Here is a 26,168-nt window from a genome sequence, read left to right as displayed (position 1 = left end):
CATGGGTGAAGTTCAGTATCAATATACACTTGGCCAGTACAGGGTTGCAGTGGCTGGACCCTAGCTTTAAAATATAAGGTACAATGTAAGGTACACCCTGGACAGAACACCAGTCCATTGCAGAACATTCACATACTCCCAATTACTTACTCACACACGCGATGGGAAATTCAGAGTCACTAATTCATCTGAAACATGTAGCTCTAGACTGAAGGGGGAAACTGCAGAACCTGGAGGAAACTCACGCAAGCAAGTTTCGGCAGGTAGCAAATTAACAGTTTTACTGGTGTGTATGCACCTATAGCAATTCTCTTAGACTAGCACAAATAAGGGTTTGCATGTCAAAAAGCATACAAAGTGCTCATGCATTTGCATTAATATAGTCCATAAGACTAAGATCTTTTCAGGGACCAAACAGTAATATATTGGCAACAGCACTCAGAGGAACTATAAACAGTTTTACATAACACACACACACACACACACACATTTGCAGAACCGCTTGTCCCATACGGGGTCACGGGGAACCGGAGCCTACCCGGTAACACAGGGCGTAAGGCCGGAGGGGGAGGGGACACACCCAGGACGGGACGCCAGTCCATCGCAAGGCACCCCAAGCGGGACTCGAACCGCAGACCCACTGAAGAGCAGGACCCGGTCCAACCCACTGCGCCACCGCACCCCCGTTTTACATAACATAATGCATTAATGACCCGTAATTAATGCAAATTTTAGATTTAACAATATCCAGCATACAAAGGGGCACCCTAGCACCAAGGTTGAGAAAAACAGCACTGCTTACATTTATGCATTTAGCAGATAATACGTATTTTAAGCAACTTCCAATGAACTCTATGTTGTGTTATCAGCCCACACACCTTATTCACCGTGGTGACTTACACTGCTAGATACACTACTTACAAGTGGTCACTCATCCATACATCAGTGGAACGCACACTCTCTGTCACTCACACACTCTGGGGGAACCTGAACAGCATGTGTTTGGAGTGTGGGAGGAAACCAGAGCACCTGTAGAAAACCCACACAGACACAGGGAGAACATGCAAACTCCACACAGACTGAGCAGGGATCGAATCCATGTTCTCTCACACCACCCAGGTGCTGTGAGACAACAGTGCTACTTCCTGTGCCACCATGCTTGCCAACTCTAATAAACTTTAACATTCATTGTGTCATGAATCGCTTCACGTAACAGTGAAACAACTCAATCCTCATCAACATTGATTCCAATGAAGCTTTTTAATGTTATGAACCAGTGCTAGCAACGTTAACACCCACAACATGTAGATATGTTAGCGCTGGATACCTGCCATTTATAATCACCCCAGCTCCCGAACGACACCAACCTCACACATCTGCAGCTGGAACAGCCTCCGTTCCTTCTCCATCTCCTCTGCGATCTCCGCACCCGTGATCTCTGTGCGAATCATGCCGTGCTGCTTGGCGTGTTCCCGCTTCTCCTTCTCAATCTTCGTACTGCAAACAAAGAAGCCCAAGAATGCTGGGGTTAGCAAAACACTTACATTTATTCATGCTTTTTCCCAAAGCAACTTATATTGTTGAGGTACTTACAGTTATTTACCCATTTATACTGCAAACAATATTTGTAATAAAAGACTGACAGTTGCATAGGTTTGAAGAGAAGGTGCTGTGCTATGTTAACTATGCCAGAGCGGTGTCACCCACACCATTATGCATTATCCAAAAGTTCTACTGTTGAAACTGCTGAAACTAAGCACTTGGAACTTGGCACTGTAGTCCCATGGGCTGCTGCCACACATGTCAAGAAGACTGTCTAGAAGATGCTGAAGGACCGGTTTCCCAGTTTATACACTGTCACAACATGAGTCTGCAGGGAAATTTGACCGTATACTTGCATTCCATTTCTGGTTACATAACAGCATGTCAGATTAAATTCTCGACAATTCTGCAGGCAGTGCGCTCTAGTACACCTACATCTATCCAGTCATATTACAGTCAGTTTTGTGGAAAGTGCAAAGGATCACATTAATAATATATGATGGAATGACAACACACTTACAACTTGGCTTCATAATCCTTCCACGCTTTGTCAAAAGGTTTTTTTAGGTCCTAAAAAGAGAATAAAAATACACTGATGACAGAGCTGTGGAGAACAATAAGACATATTGCATACAGTATATCAAAGGTAAACAATTAATCTGGAATCACTTCAAGGTCTTAGAAGAATCTAAAGTTGGATAAAATACGGCACTTGTTTTTGTGGAACTCTATTAAAGTTTTGGAATGTACTGTACATAACTTACTGTCTGTGCCATTGTTCTATTGGTACAGCTCAACAGTGTTACAAATATACACTTACAGAAAGTTTACATAATACATAATCTATAAAAATATTGCAAAGTTATGTGTAACGGAACCAAATCTTTCTAAAATATTATTTTGCCAAATATTTTACCATTACGAGTTCCAGTCCTAAGTCTGTTTTTAAGTTGAATTTGTACATAATTCAGAAAAGTTAGGTACGGTTCATATCTTACATCAGTCAATGTCTGGCTTGTTGCGACTCTGCTTGGGACAAGCGGTTTCAGCCAATGTGTGTGTGTGTGTGTGTGTGATAATAATAATAATAATAATAATAAATGCTGCTATGGTATTTATAATAGAGAGAGGAAACAAAAAAATAAAGCCAAATACAATAAAACACAAGATACTGTTAAAAGCAATGTAGTCTGACTGAAAAGAACAAAGTCTTTGTCATACTTCATGGCCATGTGCCCACAAGCTCATGAACCGCTGTAGACGCACAATGTTTTGATGTGCGTCGCAAAGTAGCGCCCATTTGTTATTACGAATCATTGTATGTAGCTCAAATTTTTAATATACAGGTGGTCCCCATTTTACGATGGTTCGACTTGCGATTTTTTCGACTTTACAATGGTGAGCTGGTAATAGACATTCAGAAAAAACCTTACTTTGGATTTTGAATTTTTCCCGGGCGAGGGATAAGCGGAGTGATACTCTCTCACGATGCTGGGCAGCAACAGCGATCCGCATCTCCCAGTCTCTCACGCAGAGGTGTGTATTAGATGTATTAAATGCATTTTCGACTTACAATATTTTCGACTTACGATGGGTTTTGGGGAACGTAACCCCATCGTAAATCAGGGACCACCTATAATAAGCTTTATGGGAGGTGGTTCGTAACTATGGGTTGTATGTAAGTTGGACGTTCATAACCCGGGTACTGCCTGTATTCCGTTTAGCTTGAGTAGTGAGCAAGAGCAAGGGCTCTGAGAAGAAAGGCCAATATGTTACCCCTTTGACTCCTTTCAGATCTCCTTTCAGCAGGGAGTCCAAGGTGAAGATCACATTGTGGCTCAGGCTCTGGAGCTGCGGAGAAAGAGTCGTGCACAGAATACAACACGGGTGAGTTATTGCTCTGCTGAAAGAGTAGCTGACCCCAGCATATGCAAACACCTTTAAAATATGGCAAAGCAGCATAAAACATCCTTGGTACCCTTTTTTGTTTAAACAGGAAACTTGTTGGGCTGTGGGAAACAATAGCTTTTAATCCAGAGACTCATGGCACTTTCATAATTTCTGATATTTTCATGTTTATGGCAACATTAGTGCTTATTATTTGGACCTCAGAAACTTGAGTTCTGCAGGTGTTATTGACACCTTATTTTGCTATTATGTTTGTTACAGTCATGTGCCGCTTAACGACGTTTGGCTTAACGACTGACCATATATATGACGGTGGTCCCATTAGATTAGAATGAAGCTGAAAAATTCTTAATGACTAGAGACGTCGTAGCCGTCGTAACGTCGTAGCGCAACGTGTTACTGACGTGTTCTTGGCGGTGCTGCTGTAAACAAACCTACTGAGCTGCCAGTCGTAAAAAAATACAGCACATACAATTATGTACAGTACATAATACTTGATAATGATAATAAACTCCAGTGTTACTGGTTTATGTATTTACTATACTGTACTTTTTCTCATTATTTTACACTGTACTTGTTCTACTTTTAAAAAAAGTTTATTGTAAAACAGTATGCTGTGTTATACCGGCAGCAGTGTCATGAATCTTGTGTTTACTGCATCTCTTGACTGCATTGAAGCTATACCATCTAGGTGTGTATAAGTACACTCTATGATCGAGGCTATACCATCTAGGTTTGTATAAGTATACTCTATGATCGAGGATATACCATCTAGGTATGTATAAGTACACTCTTTGATCAAGGCTATACCATCTAGGTTTGTATAAGTACACTCTATGATCGAGGCTATACTACCTAGGTTTATGTAAGTACACACTATGATTGAGGCTCTACCATCTATGTTTTTATAAGTACACACTATGATCGAGGCTATACCATCTAGGTATGTATAAGTACACTCCACAATGTTCGTACAATGATGAAATTGCTTATTGACGCATTTCTAAGAATGTATCCCTGTCATTAAGCGATGCATGTCTGAATTTTAAAACTGGATAAACATTTTCACCTGGTTGGGTGTTAAACAGGTTGATATGATACTTACCGTATTTTAATTAAGATTTATTGTTTTAGCACTTTTTTTTAACTCTGAGTAAAGCAACAGATGGAGAGACAAAGATGTAGACACTGTCAATGAGTGCAATACCACTCTTTTTCCAGCAAACACACATAAGATATGTAAAAGCCAAGGCCTACATTGACTGTAAACACCTGCTTTGGATGCAGCTACATTTAAAATCACATGGACTGTCTACAGGAACAAAGGACAAATGGAAATGGCACTGAGCTATTTATTCACTGAGGTGTATCGGCAAGTGCAACTGCTGGACAATAAAAAATACGTCTCCCTCAAACAAGAACTAATGAAAACACACTAAGAAAGAAGTTACCAAGTAACCCAAGCTTCCCTTGCATGGAACGTGGTTACAGGAACCAACATCATGTACACTTACTCATTTAGCTGATGGTTTTCCCCAAAGTGACTTACACTCTGCAGTTACCTACAATCTTTTACCTATTTATAGAGGAGGGTCATTTGACTGGATCAATTAAGGGTGGGTACCTTACTCAAAAGTATTAGAGCTGGAATTCCAACCTGCGACCTCTGGGTCCAAGGGCACCCCCTCTAACCACTACACTACCACCTACCCTCAGTGAACTTTCAGCCTGTTTAAGCAGAGAGATTCCCTACAGATTCCCATGAAGGCAGAAGAGTCACTTCAAACTAGTCAGATCAGCAGAGTGTTAATATTTAAGCCATTGATTATAGTCTAAAAAGAGAGAAGTATGGTCATTCGTAGTCTAAGACAGCCGCAATAATGCATTTCATGAAAGTGATCAGAAACCGAAATATTTTTGTCTGCTCTTTCCAATGAACACGGTTTCCCACAAGTTCTGCAGTTCCTTTCATTCCAATAAAGGGTTTTGATGTTATGAACCAGTGCGAGCAATGTTAACATCCACAAAAGCACAAATCCATCTCTACGGCGGGCCTTCTGCTCCCTCTCTTCTGTCATGTAAGAAGAGAAGCCTTAGCAGCGCATGTCTTTTTGCAGACATTTACCATTTCCAGTTCTTAAGCTCCTCCAGACCCTCTCTATGAGTGAGTTCCTGTGCTTCTGGGCGCCAGCTCAAAGCAGGCATCGTTCAGAGAGCAAAAACTGCCGAGTAAACACACACACACAGATAAAGGCAGAGAAGTTATCCAGAAGCCATGCCAGTCCATAGGACTGATGATGGAGCCAGAACTTCTCGACACCTGTCGTTCTTCACCATCCAGGAGTTCTGGTTCTGCTCAAGCATCTCCTAGCCTCCTATGGCCTAATGTCATTGTGTTCTCCCATCAGAATGGACACCGCTTTCTTCACAATTCCAACAAGGCCAAAAATCACCGGTCAACGCTGGTTACACATCAGCCCTATTATAGGCATTTAAATTAAAAGTCTTCTACTCTTAATTTTAACACAGCCTGAGTGGTTCATAAACGCGCAGGTATTTCAAAAATTAAATAAATTCCTATGTCAAAAAAGCCAGCAGTGCTTTGAAATCCCCGATGCACTGGCATTTTGAAGTCAGGAAGTTACCAAGTTGATATGTAGGATGGTAAAATGGTAAAAACCGTCTTGGGAAACTCCTATACTTGTAGCTACAATCGAAAGACTTGAATGGCATAGCGAGCGGGTACCACCGTAGGCATTGTTGCTGCCTTGTGCTCACATCCCACCTCCTGCTATAGAACCCTGAATTGATCCAGGAAAAATACCCAGCTGCAGAAATGGGTAAATCACTGAATTAGCTTAATGAATAAACCCAACATGACATATCAGAACCGTGAGATAACTTAATAAGTAACATTAATAATATCACACTTGATGCTTCTCCAAGGTGGAAGAGAGCACCATGGGTATCTCAGTGCTCGATCACGCCGGTGACAGCCGTTGGGAGGATTATGACAGCTACCTCACCCTCTGCATGTACCACAGCAGAGCGCCTCACATTTTCACCGTGAGGACGCAGGCCCTGACGAGAGGCCGCCGGTGCACACCGGTGCCGTCCACGGGGGGTTGATGATAAGAATCGCGCTTCACCACAGCCGCCCCGCCAGGCCCTGAAATGCTAATCCTTGAATAACGTGTGAGCTCAAGTTTCCTGTGGTGCCTTCCAGGGAATCCAGGACACACTGATTGTTATTGTTCACGAAGAAGGTGGATTCTGTAGCGCTGATCTATGGACCGGTGTTACAGGTTGTTTACTGGGAAGTTTAGACACAATTTGCAGTTTAAAGCTGGATCTTTCCAAGGCTTTGCTTGGTATCCAGCACGAGTTGAACTACAGACTTTAGCCATATTCATCCCTTCTTCGCCCTTCTAGTCTGTCTCACTCCCCAAAGCTTCCTCAAAAAAAAAAAAACAAAAAAATGGAAGACACAGAAACCACCAGAGTATTCAGAGTTATTATATGCTAAAAGCACTTACGCTGGTAAAGCACTTTACAAAACGCTGATGAAGAGCTCTTCCAGTTTTTGCAACAAAGCACATGCCACAACTGAACCACGGTCTTTATTAATATCACATCCTGTATAAAATCCGAAGCCATTCTGGGAACGTTGCAGCAGCTGTAACGGTACCGTTAAGAACCCTGGCTATACATTATTCATCGCATCAAAGTGGGTAAATGTGCACTCCATTACTGCGTACCAAGGCAGTTCACTTGGTAGTGCTCCTGCCTCACAGCCTTTCATCTGTCCATCTAATTTCAACAGAATCAACAATTTGCCTGAACTGTATATCTTTGGATTGCGGGAGGAAAAGAGCACACCCGGCAGAAGCCCACACAACCAATGCGCAAACTCTCCACCGACTGAGCAGGGATCAAACACATGGTTTATCACACCACCTAGGTGCTACAAGGCAGCAGCAGCAGCAGCAGCACTACATTTAAATTTATTTATTTATCAAACCCTTTTCTCCAAAGCGACTTCCAATGAACTCTATGTAGTGTTATCACCCCACACACCTTATTCACCGTGGTGACTTACACTGCTAGATACACTATTTACAATGGGTCAGTCATCCATACATCAGTGGAACACACTCTCTCTGCTACTCACACACTATGGGGGACCTGAACAGCATGTCTTTGGAGTATGGGAGGAAACCCACACAGACACAACACGCAAACTCCACACAGACTGAGCAGGGTTTGAACCCACACCCTCCTGCCCCACACATATGTCATGAGACAGCAGCACTACTTGATGTCCCACCACTGTGCTACCTGTCCTCACAGCTCATGTGGGTACAAATCCAGCCACACCACTTCCTGGGATGAATTTATTCTAATATTCTTTTCCCTGTTTTTGTGTGGTGTGAGCTGGTGGGTGATTTAGCCTGGGGCAGGTGGGCGGGGGTGATTGGGGCACTGTAGGTTACACAGCTCTTCCAGGCTTGCCCTGCCCTAATGAAGTGATGGCCAGCTGTGGACACTTGAGTTGTCTGCTGGAAGGGCAATAAAGGCAGCTGGCCTGAATACTTCATAGGGGAAGTTGTGTGTTTATGCTGGCTGCCACAGACCTACGTTTTGGGTGATGGGGTTATCATCCACCCAAGACCTGTTTTGAGCTCTTTGCCCTTCCTTTCTTATAAAATAAACCTTTTTGTTGTTCTGCTTTTCCTGTGCTGTGCTTTAATCTCCACCTCATGATGGGCAACATGTGTGTGGTCTCCTATTTTCTACAAGAGCGAACCACAGTGCATGTGAGCATTTCCTGTGATGGACTGACATATAATCTGGGGTGAAACCTTCCTCGGCCCTTCTTGGGACCGCTCCGCATCACAGCAACTTTCTCCACGTGTTTGATTAGTCAACATGGATGAAGTAGATGAGACTCGTGTACTCTTGCCATCTAAAAATGTGGACCGTTATTTGACAGCCTCAGAAGAAACAAATATTACAAGTTGTTACTGATGTTAACTCAAAATAGTATTGCTCTGGCAAAAATAATTTATGATGCTCGCTTCTTGTTTCCAATTTTCAGGTTAAGGATGTACAAGGATCAGGAAACCTTCCGTTTTTAAACATAGTCATGTGGGTGGCACCAGTATTAAGAGTGCAGCACCAAGCAAAGATCAGACAACACCTGCTGGAGACAAAGCTCTGGAATTAACAATTTTCAGCAGAAAAAGGCCTCAAATGTCATCCCAGCTTTTCTGTAGCAGTTTCCAGAAACACAGAACAATTGTGAGTTGGTTTCCTTAGAACTTCACTCCAGTTTGACCCACAAAAGCACTGCCCAGGTTGCCCAGGTACACACAGACTAGCTGGCGCTACAGGTAGCCTTAATCTTCATTTACCTGTTAAGACAATGTGGTGCAGAGGTCAACCCCTGATTCACAGACACCAAAAACATCGGTGATCCTCACCAAATTTTTGAGAAGAGCAGACAGCTCCTTGGTGAGCGTGGAGAACTTGACGAAGGCCGTGCCCAGGTCAGGGTTGTCCCGGCTGATGAAGTTGCTGCCAAACTTATCCAGTGCTTGTGCGTAGTTTTCCTCATTCTGGACGTGGTCTGCAAAGGATTGAGGAAAGGGATTAACGCGAAGCGTGAAATGAATGAACAATATTCAGTATTAAAATATGCGCCTTGATGATGTCAAGCACTCCGAAGGGCAAGCAGCCCTAGACACCCCTGTCCTCTGCATCTCTACTGTCTCATTTCCGTGTGCCTGCTGGCAAGCGGCTCTCCTGACTTTCCGTCATCTGTAATAATAATGACTTTAATATCTCTTGCACTTTCTTTAAGACCTCAATGAAAATGAAAGTTGTAAAGTGTAAAAAACCTACTGGAAAAGTCAAAGGAAAACCATTCCTAACTGGAAAATTTTAAGCGATAAAAAGCACAAAATGCTCCTGAAAAGCAGTAATCATTAGAAAAACACTATGATTTGATTGACTAATATTTTATCACAAGCGATACTTCATGAGTAGCTCAGCAGAAAGGGGTTGCAAGCGACTGCAGTAAGTATGACAATTGCCTTGATAGTGTAATAAATAATTGTTTTATATACTGCATTTGAAAGCAGCTTCTCAAAAACTTTACAATAAAGACAAGTGCATCAGAAAATATTTTTAATTTTTTATAATAAATAATTTTAATTTAAATCATTTTAAAATCCATATCAGTGTTTGTTGGAACAGTCACTAGCATAGTGGTTAGTGCTACTGCTCTTAGATCCAAAGGTCACAGGTTTGAACCCCTGTCTGGCTGCAGCACCCTTGAGCAAGGTACTTACTGTAAATTGCTCCAGTAAAAAGAGAAAAATTACCCAGCTGTATAAATGGGTAAATAATTGTAACCTTAACACTGTAAGTGACTTTGGAGAAAAGTTTCAGCTAAGTGAGTAAACGTAAAAATTATTATAGCAGCAGAATCTTTATTAATAACCGCTCGTTCAGTGCAGAGGTGCCCTACTCGGATCCACCCCAGGAGCACTGGGACTCTGGCCATCAGCGCAGGTGTTTTGTGAGGGGGGGGAGAGATATTGACTTAATTCAGTCCATATCCCCATCTTCAAAAATCCTAACCGCTCAGAGCGACGTCCCTACAGAACCAAGCGCGGCTGGGGTTCGAGAGTCCACGGAGTCTATGTGACACATTTCAAAGCTCACAATGTACAAGGAAAAGAAGCCTCCTTTGTAAAGGTCATTGGATAGATACAGTTTCACACCATCGGGCAACGGGAACTGCTTTCCAGACCACAACGGAGTGGAAAATAAAAGCATCAACAAAAAACTTTAGCTTCAAAAGAGCAAAGGGACCATGGAGGGGCAGCACATGTGCTCATGGTTACACCACCTGACCTGTCCTGGAAAGGAGCGATGCTCTGTTTCCCGTCCCCATCTATCCCAACTGGTCCGAGTGACGAGGCTGAAAGAGGGGCTCCCGCTTTTCTTCCGTACCCCCGAGGAAGGTACTTGCCCTGAACTATTCCAGTAAAAAATTACTCAGCTGTGTAAACAGGTAAATAACTCGAAGCAATAATTGAAATGAACTTTGGAAGTGACCTTGGAAGAAGCTGTCAGCTAAATCCAAAAGGAAGTATTTAAATAAAAACAGTAGAGAAAAAGACAAGTATGCATTACTGGTGCGGCCCAGCAGGGGGATCTATTTTCCTGCAATGACCTAACTGTCATTTACTACAGTAAATGCTACATTGGCTACAGTCAGCCAAATCATTTCTGAACATTTTAAAAGCAAAAAGAGATCCACAACTCTTCGGCATACCTCCAATGCTGTGCAGCCATGCCCCTTCTCCAGATGACACTCAGGATCCTCTAGAGACTAAGCAACTTCTTTGGACAATGCTCCTAGACCTTGAAGGGTCCTCCGCTTGACTCTGAGGTCGAGCTTACTTTTGCCTTCCTCACGACCTCCCATATACCCTTCCAAGTAGGTTCTCCCTCATCCAATGTGTCCGTTGGATTATGTGCTTCTATTAAAACCCTGGACTTCTCCAGCTCCAGGTCTTTTGTGGAATCTCTGCATATGTTTTGGAGCAGAGCAACTGCCCACTGAACTTCTGCCTAGAAGCTGTCTGGTGAACCTAAAGGGATCCACTAGGAATACTGCCAGCTCTCTTTCCCAGTCTCTCCTCAAGACACAATCCTCCTGCTTAAAATGCACCTCAACTCCATCAGTGCTTCACTTTCTTCCATGCAACTCTTAACTGGCACTGTAAAACCTTCACTTGCTGCCTTCCACCCCGGCTCCTCCATGCTCTATTGCTTCTAGGTTACTTCCTAAGACGGTTTTTACCATTTTACCATCCTACATATCAACTTGGTAACTTCCTGACTTCAAAATGCCAGTGCATATTGACTTCCTCCTTACATCTCTGCTCCTAAACAGAGCATCTAAAGCCTCTTATCAACATCACCATTGGAGGTTGCCTCCAGCACCTTTATTCCACTGAGCATCCCAGCACCATTATTTATACCACACACCTTGCACCTACATAAATTATCAGTGATGTAACCTGGGGTCATGGGGTGTTTCCAGTCTTTCAACATCAGACACTTTCACCCAGATCATAACACTCCTGTTGAGGATGAAAGGGGAACATCACTATTAGTCCTTTTCGCCCATGAGTATGAGCCCTCTTAGTGTAACACTAAAGTATGATGCCACATATACAGGTAACATTAGAGCTGCTCCCTTGCACTTGAAGAACTTAGGTTCAAACTCCATCTCTTGCTGATGTAGTACCCCTGAGAAACCTGAACAGCTCCAGTAAAAGCAGGTAAATCACTGCAAATAGCTTCACGTGGTGTCACTTTGTTGAAAACTGTCAGCTAAATAAATATAAATAATGCATATACTCCATACACACTGCAACATACAATTACAGTACTACAACAGTAGGAAGGGGACAGTTGGTAGTGTAGTGATTACAGTTGTGGCCTTTGGACCCACAGGTTGTTGGTTTGATTTCCATCTCCAGCTGTAGCACCCATAAGGAAGTACCCTAAAATTGCACCAGTAAAAATTACCCAGCTGTATAAATGGGTAAATAACTCTAAGTAGCTTAACATTGGAAGTTGCTTTGGAGGAAAATGTCATGAAAAAATGTAAATGTACACCAACATGTACCGTGCTACTTGACATTGACTCCCAGCAGGTTCATGACTTTCAAAACAGCATACTGGACCGAACTGACAACAGGACACAACCCTTCTGTTCAACACCGCAGCTAAAAGTGTGTGAGATGAGCAAAGGCTGGGCGTCAGCATGCCGAGAACCCTAATGATGTCCCCATCATCACAAATATTGGGCCTGCTCATGTGTCCCACTGCCAGCCAGCTGAGTCTAGCTCATTTGCCCTCTACCCTCCCAAGAACCAAGAAACTCCTCAAAGCTCAGACCTAACCTGATTACTTGCCAATAACTCCAATAACGGTTGGCCAAAGGAGTCAGAAACAACGCTGGGTAAACCCCCAAGGACTAAGAACCACTTGATCAAGCTCCAGGTTAGGTAAGATTTTTCTTTTTCTTAGACATCTTTACTATTCCATTACTATTACCATTAAAAACATCACTATCCCATTATATACGAGACCTCTAGCAATAAGTTCACCGTTCGTCTCCACATCGTGTTTATTATGTTTACGTTGTCCGACCCTCTAAATACCGTTACATAAGAGTGACCTGTTATGTAACAAATAAGGGGAAAGCGCACAGGCAGTCAGTCACTGGCTCTCGGACACAACTTCATCACCGGAACTAACACATCTATGCAAAGCTTTACTCTCAGTCTTAAAACATGTTTCCATGGCCAACATTTCACAACTGTTAATAAATATGAAACATTTGTTGCAGTTTAGCAGTACTGTAAATGTATTTGTGTAACAGTATTAGAATAATTACTTGATATGAATTATTATTTGTTGATGTTATCAGCCCACACACCTTATTCACCAAGGTGATTTACACTGCTAGATACACTACTTACACTGGGTCACTCATCCATACATCAGTGGAACACACACACTCTCTCCGTCACATACTATGGGAGAACCTGAACAGCATGTCTTTGGACTGTGGGAGGAAACCAGAGCACCTGGAGGAAACCCACACAGACTGAGTGGGGAGAACACGGAAACTCCACACACGCTGAGCCGGGATCAAACCCATGTCCTCTCACACCAGCCACGCGCTGTGAGACAGCAACTTGCTGTGCCACCTGTATACTTAAATGTTATAACATCTGAAATATTTAAAACACAACTGAATGGTTAAATTTGTGTCATGCGGAACCAAGGGAACCGGGACAGCTGGACCCAAGCGCGGAGTCGTTCGTCTGGATTCAAGGGATCAGGCAAGTTCTCAGTGTCAGGGACAGGCGACTGGTCGGTCGATCGGTGGTCGGAGTCAGAGCGAGGATCCATGGGCGTGGTCAGGAGACGAAGCAAAGGGTCGGTCGATCGGCGGTCGGCGTTGGAACGAAGATCCGTGGATGTGGTCGGGAAACAAAGTGAAGGGACGAAAACCAGAGGACGAGAACTGAGAAGGGTTGCGTGTGAACTGGACATCACGAAGGAGGGCAGTTGTCTCTGACGAGATTCCGCGAAGGTATGGGAGCTGAGGAGGGTCTTTTAAAGGGTAAGCAGTTTTTCAGGTGCTAGACTGAACTCAGGTGCTGTTGACTGAGCTGTGGGCGTGGACGTGACACTTTGGAAATCCAAAGGTTTGCTAAGAACTATAACAAAATACGGTGAAAGGAGGCAAACAATAAATCTTTCTCAGACTCGGGCTAGGACCCCCACAGAAAGCCGAGGACATTGAGCCAAGCAGAAAGATGTCACGGTGAGAAGGTATAAAGACACCTGAAGAGCTCTTGATGAAGTTAAGATGATCTCCAGTATGACACATTTGCTCTCAAGCTGACATAAAAACCAAACCAAATACGTCCCAATTTCGATGCCTAAGAAACCTTAAAACCCTGATGGTAATCCTCCTTCGGATAAGAGAGTTACAGTTCTGCATGAAGAGGCCCAGTACTAAGGAGCCCAACACTGATCTTTAGCTGTTATCTCATCTAAGACCTTGTTTATTTCCATTAGCAGATGGATTTAATAAATGATCCAATTTCAGAAGCATGCAATAAAATATAATTTACAGGAGGAGGGATGCAAATCGCATCACGGAATCGGGGAGAAAAAAAAATTACACCTTGAGGTTTTTTCTTACATCACTATGTTTTAATCTGTTACATAAAGTCCGCGCGTGTGATAGTTGCACGGTACTGTTATTGAATAAGGTCTACATTTCTGTTCGAACACCATCTCCCCAGTCTAGGTCTGGGCCAGCATTCTTTCAAGAGTGTTCTTATTTACACCGTGTCGTAAATACTCCTGCCAGTGGGACTCAGAACACCTGGAACGCACTGGTCATTGCGTTCTCGTTGACTCAATTCGTGCACAAGCTGTCCTAGTTCACCAGATCCTGGCCACCCGCCTGCAATCTACTAAGTGGGAAGGAGAGACAGTCCACCGTGCTCCTTTGCTCACGTGCAAAAAAATGGTGCTGCTACCTCCCTTTGTGTCGCTTACCTGCTCAGTTTGTAAAGGAATCCATCTCTGGTGTGGCACTCCAAGGTTTGGATACTGACATCTATATTTACATATACAGGTGGTCCCCGATTTACGATTTTTTCAACTTTACGATGGTGAGCTGGCAATAGACGTTCAGTAGAAACCGTACTTCGAATTTTGAATTTTGATTTGCTGGGCGCCGGCAGCGATCCGAATCTCCCGGTCTGTCACGCAGAGGTGTGTATTAGGTGTATTAAATGCATTTTTTGACTTATGATGGGTTTTTGGAACGTAACCCCATAGTAAATCGGGGACCACCTGTATTTATTAGTGTAGCAGATGCTTTTCTCCAAAGCGACTTAGATCCCAGGGTAAATAAACGTGCATTTGACAAAGGTTCCTCAAGTAGAGTCAGGTAGTCCCACACTCTTTTTGATGCCATACATCACCCAGGTAGTTGCCTAGAGAAGCAATGACGAGCCCCTCCCCGACTCCGTGTCACATTCGATTTATAAACTTTTTTGAGTAACCAACCAACTCTTGGTCCCAACTAAAGTCAGAAATTGGGGAGCAACTGTACAAGTTTTGAACATTGCATGTGACATGGCCACCAAGAGGCACAGTAGCAGGTGACAGAGTGTGTTAAATCACTGCGCGCCCAAGTAAGCTGTTATGGACACCTAGGGGCCTCTTCAACCAAATGACATTAAAATCTGAGGATAAGAGGAGTGCATTCTCACCTAAAGAGCAAACATTTCACTCTTACAAGAGGAGCACACTCTTACCTTGGCCTGAATTGTAAACTGCCTTGACAGACTTCTTCACTTTCTGCAGTGCTGTCCGGTCTTGATCAAGTGCCTGGAAACAAAGACAGAAAAAAAAAAGCTGAAGCCATGCATACGGCGTAATAAAAATCATTTAACTTTACGCTTAACTTTACGTTTAACTTTATGTGACCTACAAGTCACGGGTGTTGAGAACTGGCATTCTTGACTGTAGCACAAAAGTGTAACACAGAATTATAGAATAAATCACAGAAAATCACAATTGTGCTATACAGCGCAGCTGAGTGTTACCCATTGGATCAATTATGCATGCAATGATGAAGATAACACCACCTCTCTTAGCTTCAGAATTAGGCGCCCATGGCAGATTCCGACTGGGGAAATTACACAACACAATTTCAAAGCTACATATGAAATATTGTCCCAGAATAATCCACATGCATTACCACTCTAATAATCAGAGCTGTGGAGTCGGTACACAAAACCTTTGACTCCGACTCCAGTAACCCAATAATTGCTTCCGACTCCACAGCACTGCCCAAAAGTTGTACATTATTTTGGGGGTCGACTTATCCAGCGAATATAGGCCTAAAACTACATATATTACACCTCTAATTTTTGTGGGTCGACTTATTCGTTAGCATATACTGCACATTTAGTCCTGACTCTGACTCCAGTAACCCAATAATTGCTTCTAACTCCAACTCCGACTTCACAGAACTGTTAATAATCTAAAACAAAAATACATTTATTAAGTAATGGATTTGGATTAAATATGTAATGGCGTACCGGGGGGGGGGGGGGGGGCAGGGTGGTGCACCAGGTTTGGCCTGTGCCTGGTCTCTGGTGGGTCTGAGGGTCGAGTCCTACTTGGGGTGCCTTGTGATGGACTGACGTCCCGCCCTGGGTGTGTCCCCTCCCCCTTCTGCCTTACACCCTGTGCTGCCAGGTTAGGCTCGGGTTCACTGCGACCCCGCTTGGGATAAGTGGCTTCAGCCACTGTGTGTGTGTGTGTGTGTGTGTGTGTGTGTGTGTGTGTGTGTGTGTGATGTAATGGATTGTACGTTACTTATATTTATCCATCCTCGTGTTCATAACTGTATTCTTGACACAGATTATAACTCATGTTGCCAAAGAGGGAATCAAGATAGTTAAAGGTCCACTCATTTTCACATTTCTCCCACAGTGTCAAAAACCAAGAACATGTGGACTGTCGTGAATATTCCAGCTGTGCACTTGAGCAGCTGTTACAAAGGCAAGAATGTGGCTTTAAAGCGGTGAGTGAAACCTTTATGAATGACGGCAACAGCTTCGGTTGCAAAGGTACTGCGCCCACCACGGAGCAGCAAAAAAGACAAAATCTGGGGAAATCTTCCAAAAAAAAAAAATAAATAAACCTTTAAAAAGCAAACAACAGCAGTGAATGGACTGTTGTCCTTTATAGGTTGATTTATTATAACTTCAAAATGCAGTTATGTTACAAATGTTAGATTCTTGACGCATTTTATTACTATATAGTTGCCGCCAAGAGTTGGAATAGTTAATCTTTAGAGACCAGTATAAAACCCAAAATCAAACTCTAATTGCTTTTTCAAAAAAAAAGCTTTTATATTAGTAAAATTAATAAGCTATTCTAATTCTATACATATAACTGGAACCCATTAAGAGGCTGGAGTTAATAATGCACAAATCAAACATTACATAAGAGAATAATGTAAACTGAATGGAAAAAAGGAAATAATGGTAACAATATACAAAAATGGACTTTGAATTAATAACCTGTATTTTAAATATATATATATATATATCTACACACACACACACACACACTGTCTGAACCACTTGTCCCATACGGGGTCACGGGGAGCCAGAGCCTAACCTGGCAACACAGGGCGAAAGGCTGGTGGGGGACACCAGGATGGGACACCAGTCCGTCACAAGGCACCCCAAGTGGGACTCGAACCCCAGAGTCACTGGAGAGCAGGACCCGGTCCAACCCACTGTGCCACCATGGCCCCCTATATATAATATATATATACATATAATTATGATTTCATTGATTCATTTAGTTGACACTTTTCTCCAAAGTGTCTTATGCTGTTAAGCTACCTACAGTGATTTACCCATTTATACAGTGGTATAATTTTACTTGAGCAATTCCAGGTTAGTACAGTAACAGGTAGGACTTGATCCTGTGACTTAGCTGATAAAGTGTCTCAGTTTCATGTAGGACAGCGATAAGACAAGAGGCAGGTGCCGTTTACTCGTCACGTTCTTTCTTTCTTGAAAAGCGAAGAGTGACGCTGCACCACCAGAGTGAGTGGGCGAGCGAGCAAGCGAGCGAGCGGGCGAGCATCTATAGAGTCGCTGTCGCCTAGCTCACCACCGAAGGACACGAGCTGCCACATCTCCTAGCAACCGTTGCCGCTGGTTTCTCAACAATGCCAGGAACGCTAAGTGTGTTCCCATGAATGCCACTCATTATCCTCGCACCCTGTACACATCAGCACCTTTTCATCAACCAGCAAAAAAAGAAATAAGGGAATTCAATGGTCTTTTGTACTTGGGGAAAAGGGTGGTCTCAACAACAATCCTTTTGGTCATTGGTCCCGTTCAGGTGTAAAAAGGCAAAAAACTCAAGGTCCTGCTGGGGTGGAGAAGGGGATCCTGCCCATGTAGTCTACGAAACGGTCTCTTTCTGGTTCTTGGTTAACCCTGCGGACACGCAGCGTAAAGAAAACCGTAACTGAAAGCGCTCATACAGGACGTATGAAAATCTACATTCATAAAGTCATGGATACTTTTTGATATGTATAATAATTTTATCATAAGGGGTTGGTGAACTTCATCTATTCACAGCTTGGCGTTTTTACCTGAAGGCACTGTGGTTTAATATCTAACTAAGGTATTAGAGCAGGGCTCCTCGCGGGACTTGGAATGTCAACCTTAACATTGGAGATCAAGGTCTAAAACCATGTGCTGCAGTGTGTGTGTATTATATACATGGGTCTGCAGTGGCATAGTGTGTCTCCTTTGAAAAGTCTGAATTAATTCAGTGCAGCGCTCAGGGCAACCATCCAGGAATGAAAGGCGTGTCCTTGAGCGCTGAAATACGTGGGAATCCGTGTCTAGCTTAAACGTGTGTCCTCCTGCTACGTTAGATACAGTCGGGGGTTACAGAAAAAGCCTGTTCTGTTAAAGGCAACAGAAAATGCAAGAACTTATAATCCTCCAGGATGACAAAGGAGTGTGTTGATAGAAAAGGTGGCGCAGTGAGTAGTGCTGCTGTCTCCGGGTGCTCTGGTTTCCTCCCACACTCCGAAGACATGCTGTTCAGGTTCCCCATAGTGTGTGAGTGACACAGAGAGAGTGTGTTCCCCTGATGTATGGATGAGTGACCCATTGTAAGTAGTGTATCTAGCAGTGTAAGTCACCATGGTGAATAAGGTGTGTGGGCCGATAACACTACATAGGGTTCGTTGGAAGCTGCTTCGGAGAAAAGCGTTTGCTAAATAAATATATGTAAAACAAGTCTGTAGACAGAAAAAGAAGAGGGTGTCAGTTCCCCACAGTTGCAACACAGACAACGTTCAACTGTCTTGAACGCTTCCGCTCAATCTTTCTATCGCCTCCTCAAAAATCGAAACTGTGTCGACTGGTGCTCTTTTACGAAAATCTCACAAGACTCGCTGGTAGAACTTCCCAAGCTCTGCATCCCGAACACTTTTCAGTTTAGTACGGACTGTCCTTTGTAAAGGTTGGGACCTCACCGGCGCTCGCGCTCACTTCCCCTTCCTCCGTCTGCGAAAGTTTCACAGACTATCAGATACAGAGGCAAAGTGTGTGGTCGCAACATGTGTGAAAATACAATGTGATGTATGCAAATGATCGATCCACCTCCAGCCACATACTACGCAGCCAGTGACTCTGCCTGAAGCCTAACTGCTGGTGTGAATCTGGCAGGTGGTCCTTCATAGTAATGAATTCCAAGGGTATCATTGCGAGGGACAAAAGAAACATGTTAACTCCCTGAGACACACCCCTTACGAGAATTTGCCTTGAAAAGGGCCTCGATTTAATACCCTGCCTGGAAGTGCTGTTTAGAGCTCCTGCTCTTGGACCCAAAGGTTGTAGGTTCCAATCCCACCACCGCTGAGAGAGGCACTTACTCTAAACTGCTGCAGTTTAAAACTAACCAGTTGTATAAATGTGTGAACAATTGTAAGCTGGTGTGGAGAGAAGGACCAACTGGATATAAGTGACCCCAACATTGACTCACAGGGTGTTTTTTTGAGGACTGAACATGAATTTTGTATACAGCACCATACATTTATCCAGTTACCTGACACTTTTCTCTAAAGCAGCTTATAGTGTTAAGGTTACAATTACTTACCCATTTATACAGCTGGGTAATTTTACTGGAGCAGTTTAGGATATGTACCTTGCTCAAGGGTACTATAGCCAGAGGAGGGATTGAATCTGCAATCCATGGATCCCAAGGCAGTCACTCCAACCACTACACTACCAGCAGCCCCCACCCATTTATCCCATGCTTCTCTCCGAAGTGACACAAACAGGCAAATTAATGCCTCTAAATAGCCCAAAGAGTATGTACTGTACGTGTGTGTTACAACCCACGCAAAACCCACGTGAAATCGGAGAGAAGATTTGCGTCATTTTTGTTTATTACATCTGGTAGCGTAGTGTTTAGAGCTACTATCCGTGGATCCAAAGGTCGCAGGTTTGATCCCCGCCTCTGCCTGTAGTACCCTTGAGCAAGGCACTTACCCTAAATTGCTCCAGTGGAAAAAAAAAAAAAAAAAAAAAAAAGACCCAGTTGTATAAATGGGTAAATGCTAGTAACTATAGTAATATTTGTAATCTTAATATTATAAGTCACTTTGGAGAAAAGCGTGGGCTAAATTAATTAATGTAAATCTCCCCCGCTTTTACCGTTTCGTTTTCTTCTTGCAGGTGTAATTTATACATAAACACTGCCTCTGTGTACATCTGTATCATTTGTGAACTTTTGTTAAGTGTTTAATAGCTACGAAATAGTTTAATGGGCTCAGTTTCACAGCCATACAGTATTATAGAGTAATTAATGGAGAGAAACTGCCTTGTTATGTAGTGTTATGGTAACTAATGTTGACTATTGAAGTAACTGTGTCCATTTTAATGGGATCTGGTGGAATTTTTCTATGAACGGGTGTCGATTTTTGGGCTTCGGAATTACACCTTTGATTTATGAGAATTCGCTTTAAGACTGCACGCTGCAATCGAAGAGCAACGCGGAGAGGACGTACATACTCCAAACCTGCAACGCGCAGACATGAGCGTAAACCGAAGCCGTGGACCAAAATCCATCGAACGGGAACTTACAACAGCTTATGGTAATATCCTGGTAGCGATGATCACCGGTTGCAAACACCCTTGAATTTGAGAGTCTTGCTGCTGCCATGGAAACCAATTTCAAAACTAAGCACATGCTTGATATTACCTGTCCTCCACCAGTTATCCTTTGACAAAAGTGTGTATGTGTGTAAAGCGTGAGCCTGCTTTCCAACTTTGAGCAAATCTATAAATATCTTGGGACATGGCAGGGCTCCACTCGCTCCACTAGCCAAGATAAGACAGAGTGACACACCACTGTCCATCCCATGGACATCCTCTTCCTTCCTCTGAGTCACCAGCAGCGCTAGATGCCACAAAGTTTAATCATGATGGCGCCGGCAACGGCCTTCATTTTATTTTTACGTTTATTCATTCAGCAAAGTCATTCCTCCAAAACGATATTCAACTCAGAGTAAATAAAAGTGCATTTCACCAATGGATGAAAAGCTTTAGATTTAGACACACGATCCCCCAAGCACAGTCAGAGCAATTGTCCAAGAGGACTGTTTTTCATGGCACGCGCATTAAAATGCATTCGTTATCTGACACTTTTCTCCAAAGCAACTTGCAATTATTTACCCTTTCATACAGCAGGGTAATTTTATTGGAGCAATTTAGTGTAAGTACCTTGCTCGAGGGTACTACAGCCAGAGAAGAAACTCAAACCTGCAACCTTTGGGTCCAAACGGAGAAGCGTCAACCACTACATTACTACCGACCCCTTCCATGAGCGACTGTCTGTAGAATAGGCAAGAATATGCAAGTTCGGCAACTGAGAGAGAGATGGGTGCGAAGACCCATGTTGAATGTTGATAGAGATTCAGCAGTTACGAGGGTCAGAGGGACATCATTCCCCTTCAATGGAGCCGAACCCCATAACCTACAGACTTTTGATTCTGCACCTCTCAGGTGTGGGACCACTTAATGCTGTAACAGCAAATTATCTGGTAAAAACCTGTCTGAATGGGGGGGGATTAGGGCAAAACCCACCTGCACCCCCCACCCTCACAGTTGTTAACATACTTCAAAGTGCAGCGTGAACTTGTCCTTCACGCTTTGTTGACGACGTCAGAACGTTTTTAGGGGGACGGAGACGTTTGGGGAAACTCGAGCCGAAAACAAGGCACGGGCCTCCTTAGCAAAAACGACGCGACCGGAGAGAATCCAGCAGCAGCATTTCGTGCAAACTGGAGAAATGTTGCATCGCCCAGTCCCCGTTTCAGTTAGATCTACAGCCTAGAGCTGCAAACCGTCACGAACGCAAACGATGTCATCTAGCGACGCGAGGACGTGGCACTTGTAGAGAACGTCAAGGTCATAGACAGAGTGTGCTCTTCTCAAATGCCCAGTTGTTCTCTTTATCCTGTCGGCGCAGACCTGACGCTTCCTCTCTCCGCATTCCCGACTGCAGGAAACGGGAAGGCCGGGCCGAGCCGGGCCCCTTTATGAGCACCAAAGACCTTCTCCGCTGGCGATTTCCTGTCATTAACCAAACTGTCTCTTAAACATCTAAACAAAACCACAACTAATAGTCACATTTGTCTTCCTGTTTTCAAACCGTTTTTTCGTTCTTGGGTCCGTCCTCTACCCAACGTCCGGTTCGATTACATGCATTTACATAAAAGGCGTCGCAAACGCAAATCGGCCAAGATAAATCGCCTCGGGCAGATAGGACGTAAGAGTTCCCAAAAAGCCGACCGCACGTTAAACAGACGAGGTTCCGAGGTTCGGAGATGCACGGAAGCATCGGGCCCGTTTTCCATCCGACTAGATGTTCGAGTCGCGCCGAAGGGGGAAACGTGTTTATTAGCACCGTGAGATCGTGCGTGAAGATCCTCGGCATTCTCCGTTTTTATTCCCCCCGTTTTACAGCCCTGTCCTCGCCCTAGCGCCAACCCCCAGTCTGTGCTGACTCAGTAGAACGGAAATGAGAATTTCCAGGCAAAGATAAAAGCTCCCAGTTTAAAAAAAAAAAAAAAAAAAAAAAAAATGGAAAATGACCACGCGAGCAGACTTCCACTGACTTCAGCGGAGCTCTTCTCTCGGAACCCATCATTTAGCACACTTCCGCCGAGCTGCACTCTCGCACAAGGGTGCGGAGAAGTCTGGCTCGCGCGGCTTTCGGGAGAAGTTGCCCGAGAGGTCATCGGATCGGGGAGCTTTTCGTGGCAGCGGCCAGATGGTGTGGAATGTACGTTGTTGTATAAACTTTTATCGACAAGCTAAATATCAAGAATTTTGCAGGGCAGCAAACAGGGAAGAACTATATTTCATGCAAGTGTCTGCTCTTAGCACGGATGAAGCCAGATTCGCACACACTGTTAGTAGTAAAGAGCTTCATAAAAAGGTTGCACCAGCTGGAAAAGTACATTTATTTAGCAGAGACTTTTCTCCAAAGCGACTTCCAATGAACTCTATGTAGTGTTACCAGCCCACACACCTTGTTCACCGTGGTGACTTACACTGCTGGATACACTACTTACATTGGGTCACTCACCCATACATCAGCGGAACACACTCTCTCTGTCAATTACACATTGTGGGTGAACCTGAACAGCATGTCTGTGGACTGTGGGAGGAAACCAGAGCACCCAGAGAAAACCCACGCAGACACAGAAAGAACATGCAAACTCCACACAGACTGAGTGGGGTTCGGACCCATTTTTTCTCATATCATCCCGATGCAGTGAGACAGCAGCACTACGCACTGTGCCACCGGGTCGCCTGGTAAAACAAAAGTAAAAGTAAAATTATTATACTATTATTCTACTAGGGGGGCCTGGTGGTGCGGTGGTGCAGTGGGTTGGACCGGGTCCTCCTCTACAGTGGGTCTGCGGTTTGAATCCCGCTTGGGGTGCCTTGTGATGGACTGGCGTCCTGTCCTGGGTGTGTCCCCTCCCTCTCCAGTCTTATGCCCTGTGTTGCCAGGTTAGGCTCCGGTTCCATGGGACAAGTGGTTCAGATAATGTGTGTGTGTGTGTGTGTGTATTATTCTACTACTATAAGAAAAGTAAATGAAGTAAACACATGTAAAAATCCATAGGGGTGTCAGTATCATCAAAAACAACAAGATCCCCTAAATTTACATTGACACTGAATCACAATGAGTGGGGCAGACCTCGAAATAGTACTCATTACCACTCAGCACACTGGTTCCTCCTGTTACAAAAGCTTGAATTACAATTTTTTTTAATTATAAATTTAATTGCATTTTCTTCACTTTTTTCATTGTCAAAAATTTGCATGTGCCAAGCAAAGTGACCTGTATTTATGCGACCAGCCATGAGCTCACAGCAAAATACCTGGAAACAGCACATGAGTGCCGGACCACCTTAATTCAACTCACTCCCGAAGTGTTTACAGCTCACGTCTGTTGTTTCCGAGTGAAAATCCCCCAAGAAAAATTCCTCAACCGGTGACGAGGAAGAGATGTCAGTCCTCTCAGTCTCCTCTAGGACAGATTTTGGGTCCAGTCCATAAAGGGCAGGGTAGCCTGCAAAGCACCAGGGCCTGTAGTAAGACTTGAGCGCGGCACGCAGGTCCTCTGCACATTACCGGGACTTCGGCAGCGGGGTAACCACTTCCTGTGCCGAGAGTACAGGGCTGGAAACAACCAACGAGCGTGTCGCTACAAGTGTCAGTGCCCACAGCGGCCGTCCCACCGACAAACATTCCGATGCCCTTTGCTTCTGTTTAACACTTAGTCTCTCTCTCACACCAACCCATATATATATATATATAGACACACAAGCAAAAATCTGCATTAATTAATAAAAACCTTTGCACGATCAGCCCGAACTGCAAGAAACTAAAGAAATAATAAATGAACACGAGTCACGCATACTGACCTATATGCAATGCAAATGTAAAATGCATGTAAGGTATACGAATTTGCATAACAAAATGAAAAATCAGGAGAACAGCTTTATTTACACTTTACTCCTTTAGCTGATGCTTTTCTTCATAGCAAGTTATAGCACTAAGTATTACCCATTCATCCAGCAGGAGAATTTTACTGGAGTAATTTAGGATAAGTACCATGTTCAAGGGTACTACATTTGGAAGTATAGCTCAAAGCTGCAGCCTCTGGGTCCAAAGGCAGTAACGCTAACCACCACACCAGCAGCTGCCAAGCTTATGAAGCACTTTATGTAAAAAAAAATATATCCACATGTATCTATACCGATAGAACAAACCCAGGAATAAGTCAACCGCTCAAAGAGATGAAGGAAAAGAAGAGGAACATTTAAACATAACCTTAAAATTAATTATTACATTATTGAATCATAATAGAAAAAGGTACTATAATGAAAGCTGAAAACAGAAAAAACAATACAAATTATTCTCCAGCCATGCATGACACACTGAGGACATCGGTATACCCTGCTAGGACCACTGAGACATTGAGTAAAACAGGGTACTGCACCTCGTGCCTCTGTTTTACAGTACGCACAAATAACCCTTATGGTTTCATACCCTCAACTCTCACAACGCTTCTGTTGGGAGTTTCCTAAATGTGTCCAGTTTACATGCATACAGACAGTTCATAAAGCGAACTGAGTTGTGGCGTTGGCTACATTAAACCCAGGACCCTACCCCACCCGCCTACTTAAAAGTCCCTTTCAGAATATAAATAACAACCGAGACATGAGACCGAAAGGCCGTACAGTGTTTCTCTGTCTTTTACTCACATTACGCAGAACCCCTTTCATCCTTCCAGCTCTCATCCATTGTCTCCCATCTAAAAGGCTTCTTTAAAATTTCGGGTTCGAAACAAATGAGGTCCGAGATCCGAGGGCAGCCCCTACGCATGTATGCGGTTTCAGAGTGCGGAAAGCAATAAGGACACACGGGAAGGGAGCCGCCCCACGGTTATAGTCAGGGGTGTTGAGTCGGTCCACAGAACCTTCGACTCCGACTCCAGTGACCAATAATTGCTTCCGACTGCGACTCCACAGGACTGTCCAAAAGTTGCACGTTATTTTGGGGGTCGACTTATCGGGCAAATATAGGCCTAAACCTCTATCACACCTCTAATTTCTGGGGATCGACTTATACGAAAGTATACACGGTACATTTAGGCGGAGTCGGTACATTTTTACCAACTGAGACTCCGACTCCAGTAACCCAGTAAATGCTTCTGACTCTAACTCCACGACTCCAACTCTGACTCCACAGCACTGCCCAAAACTTGCACATTATTTTGGCGTTGACTTATCCAGCAAATATAGGCCTAACCCTATATCACATCTTTAATTTTTGGGTTGACTTATACGATGGTTCAACTTATACGTGGTCATATCCAGTACATTTAGTCAGCGCCGGTACACTTTTACCGATTTTGATTCCAGTAACCTAATTGCTTCCGACTCCACAGCACCGGTTATA

General features: G+C 43.7%; 1 protein-coding gene across 4 annotated transcripts in view; it reads right to left on the bottom strand.

Annotated features, from left to right (window-relative positions):
• Nucleotides 1-26,168, bottom strand: part of LOC108942348 (arf-GAP with SH3 domain, ANK repeat and PH domain-containing protein 1-like) — an 81,326-nt gene that overhangs the window by 35,188 nt on the left and 19,970 nt on the right. For all 4 annotated transcript variants that reach the window (XM_018765657.2, XM_018765654.1, XM_018765655.1 and 1 more), the window contains 5 exons: nt 15,387-15,459; nt 8,934-9,079; nt 3,319-3,393; nt 2,063-2,112; nt 1,368-1,497 (listed from right to left, as the gene is read on the bottom strand). In XM_018765657.2, coding sequence (XP_018621173.1) covers nt 1,368-1,497; nt 2,063-2,112; nt 3,319-3,393; nt 8,934-9,079; nt 15,387-15,459 — 474 coding nt within the window. The remainder of the gene's footprint in view (nt 1-1,367; nt 1,498-2,062; nt 2,113-3,318; nt 3,394-8,933; nt 9,080-15,386; nt 15,460-26,168) is intronic.

Source organism: Scleropages formosus, chromosome 5 (genome assembly GCF_900964775.1).
Source record: "Scleropages formosus chromosome 5, fSclFor1.1, whole genome shotgun sequence".
NCBI lineage: Eukaryota > Metazoa > Chordata > Actinopteri > Osteoglossiformes > Osteoglossidae > Scleropages > Scleropages formosus.
Note: the sequence above shows the minus strand (reverse complement) of the source record. Positions and strands in the feature narration are given on the sequence as shown.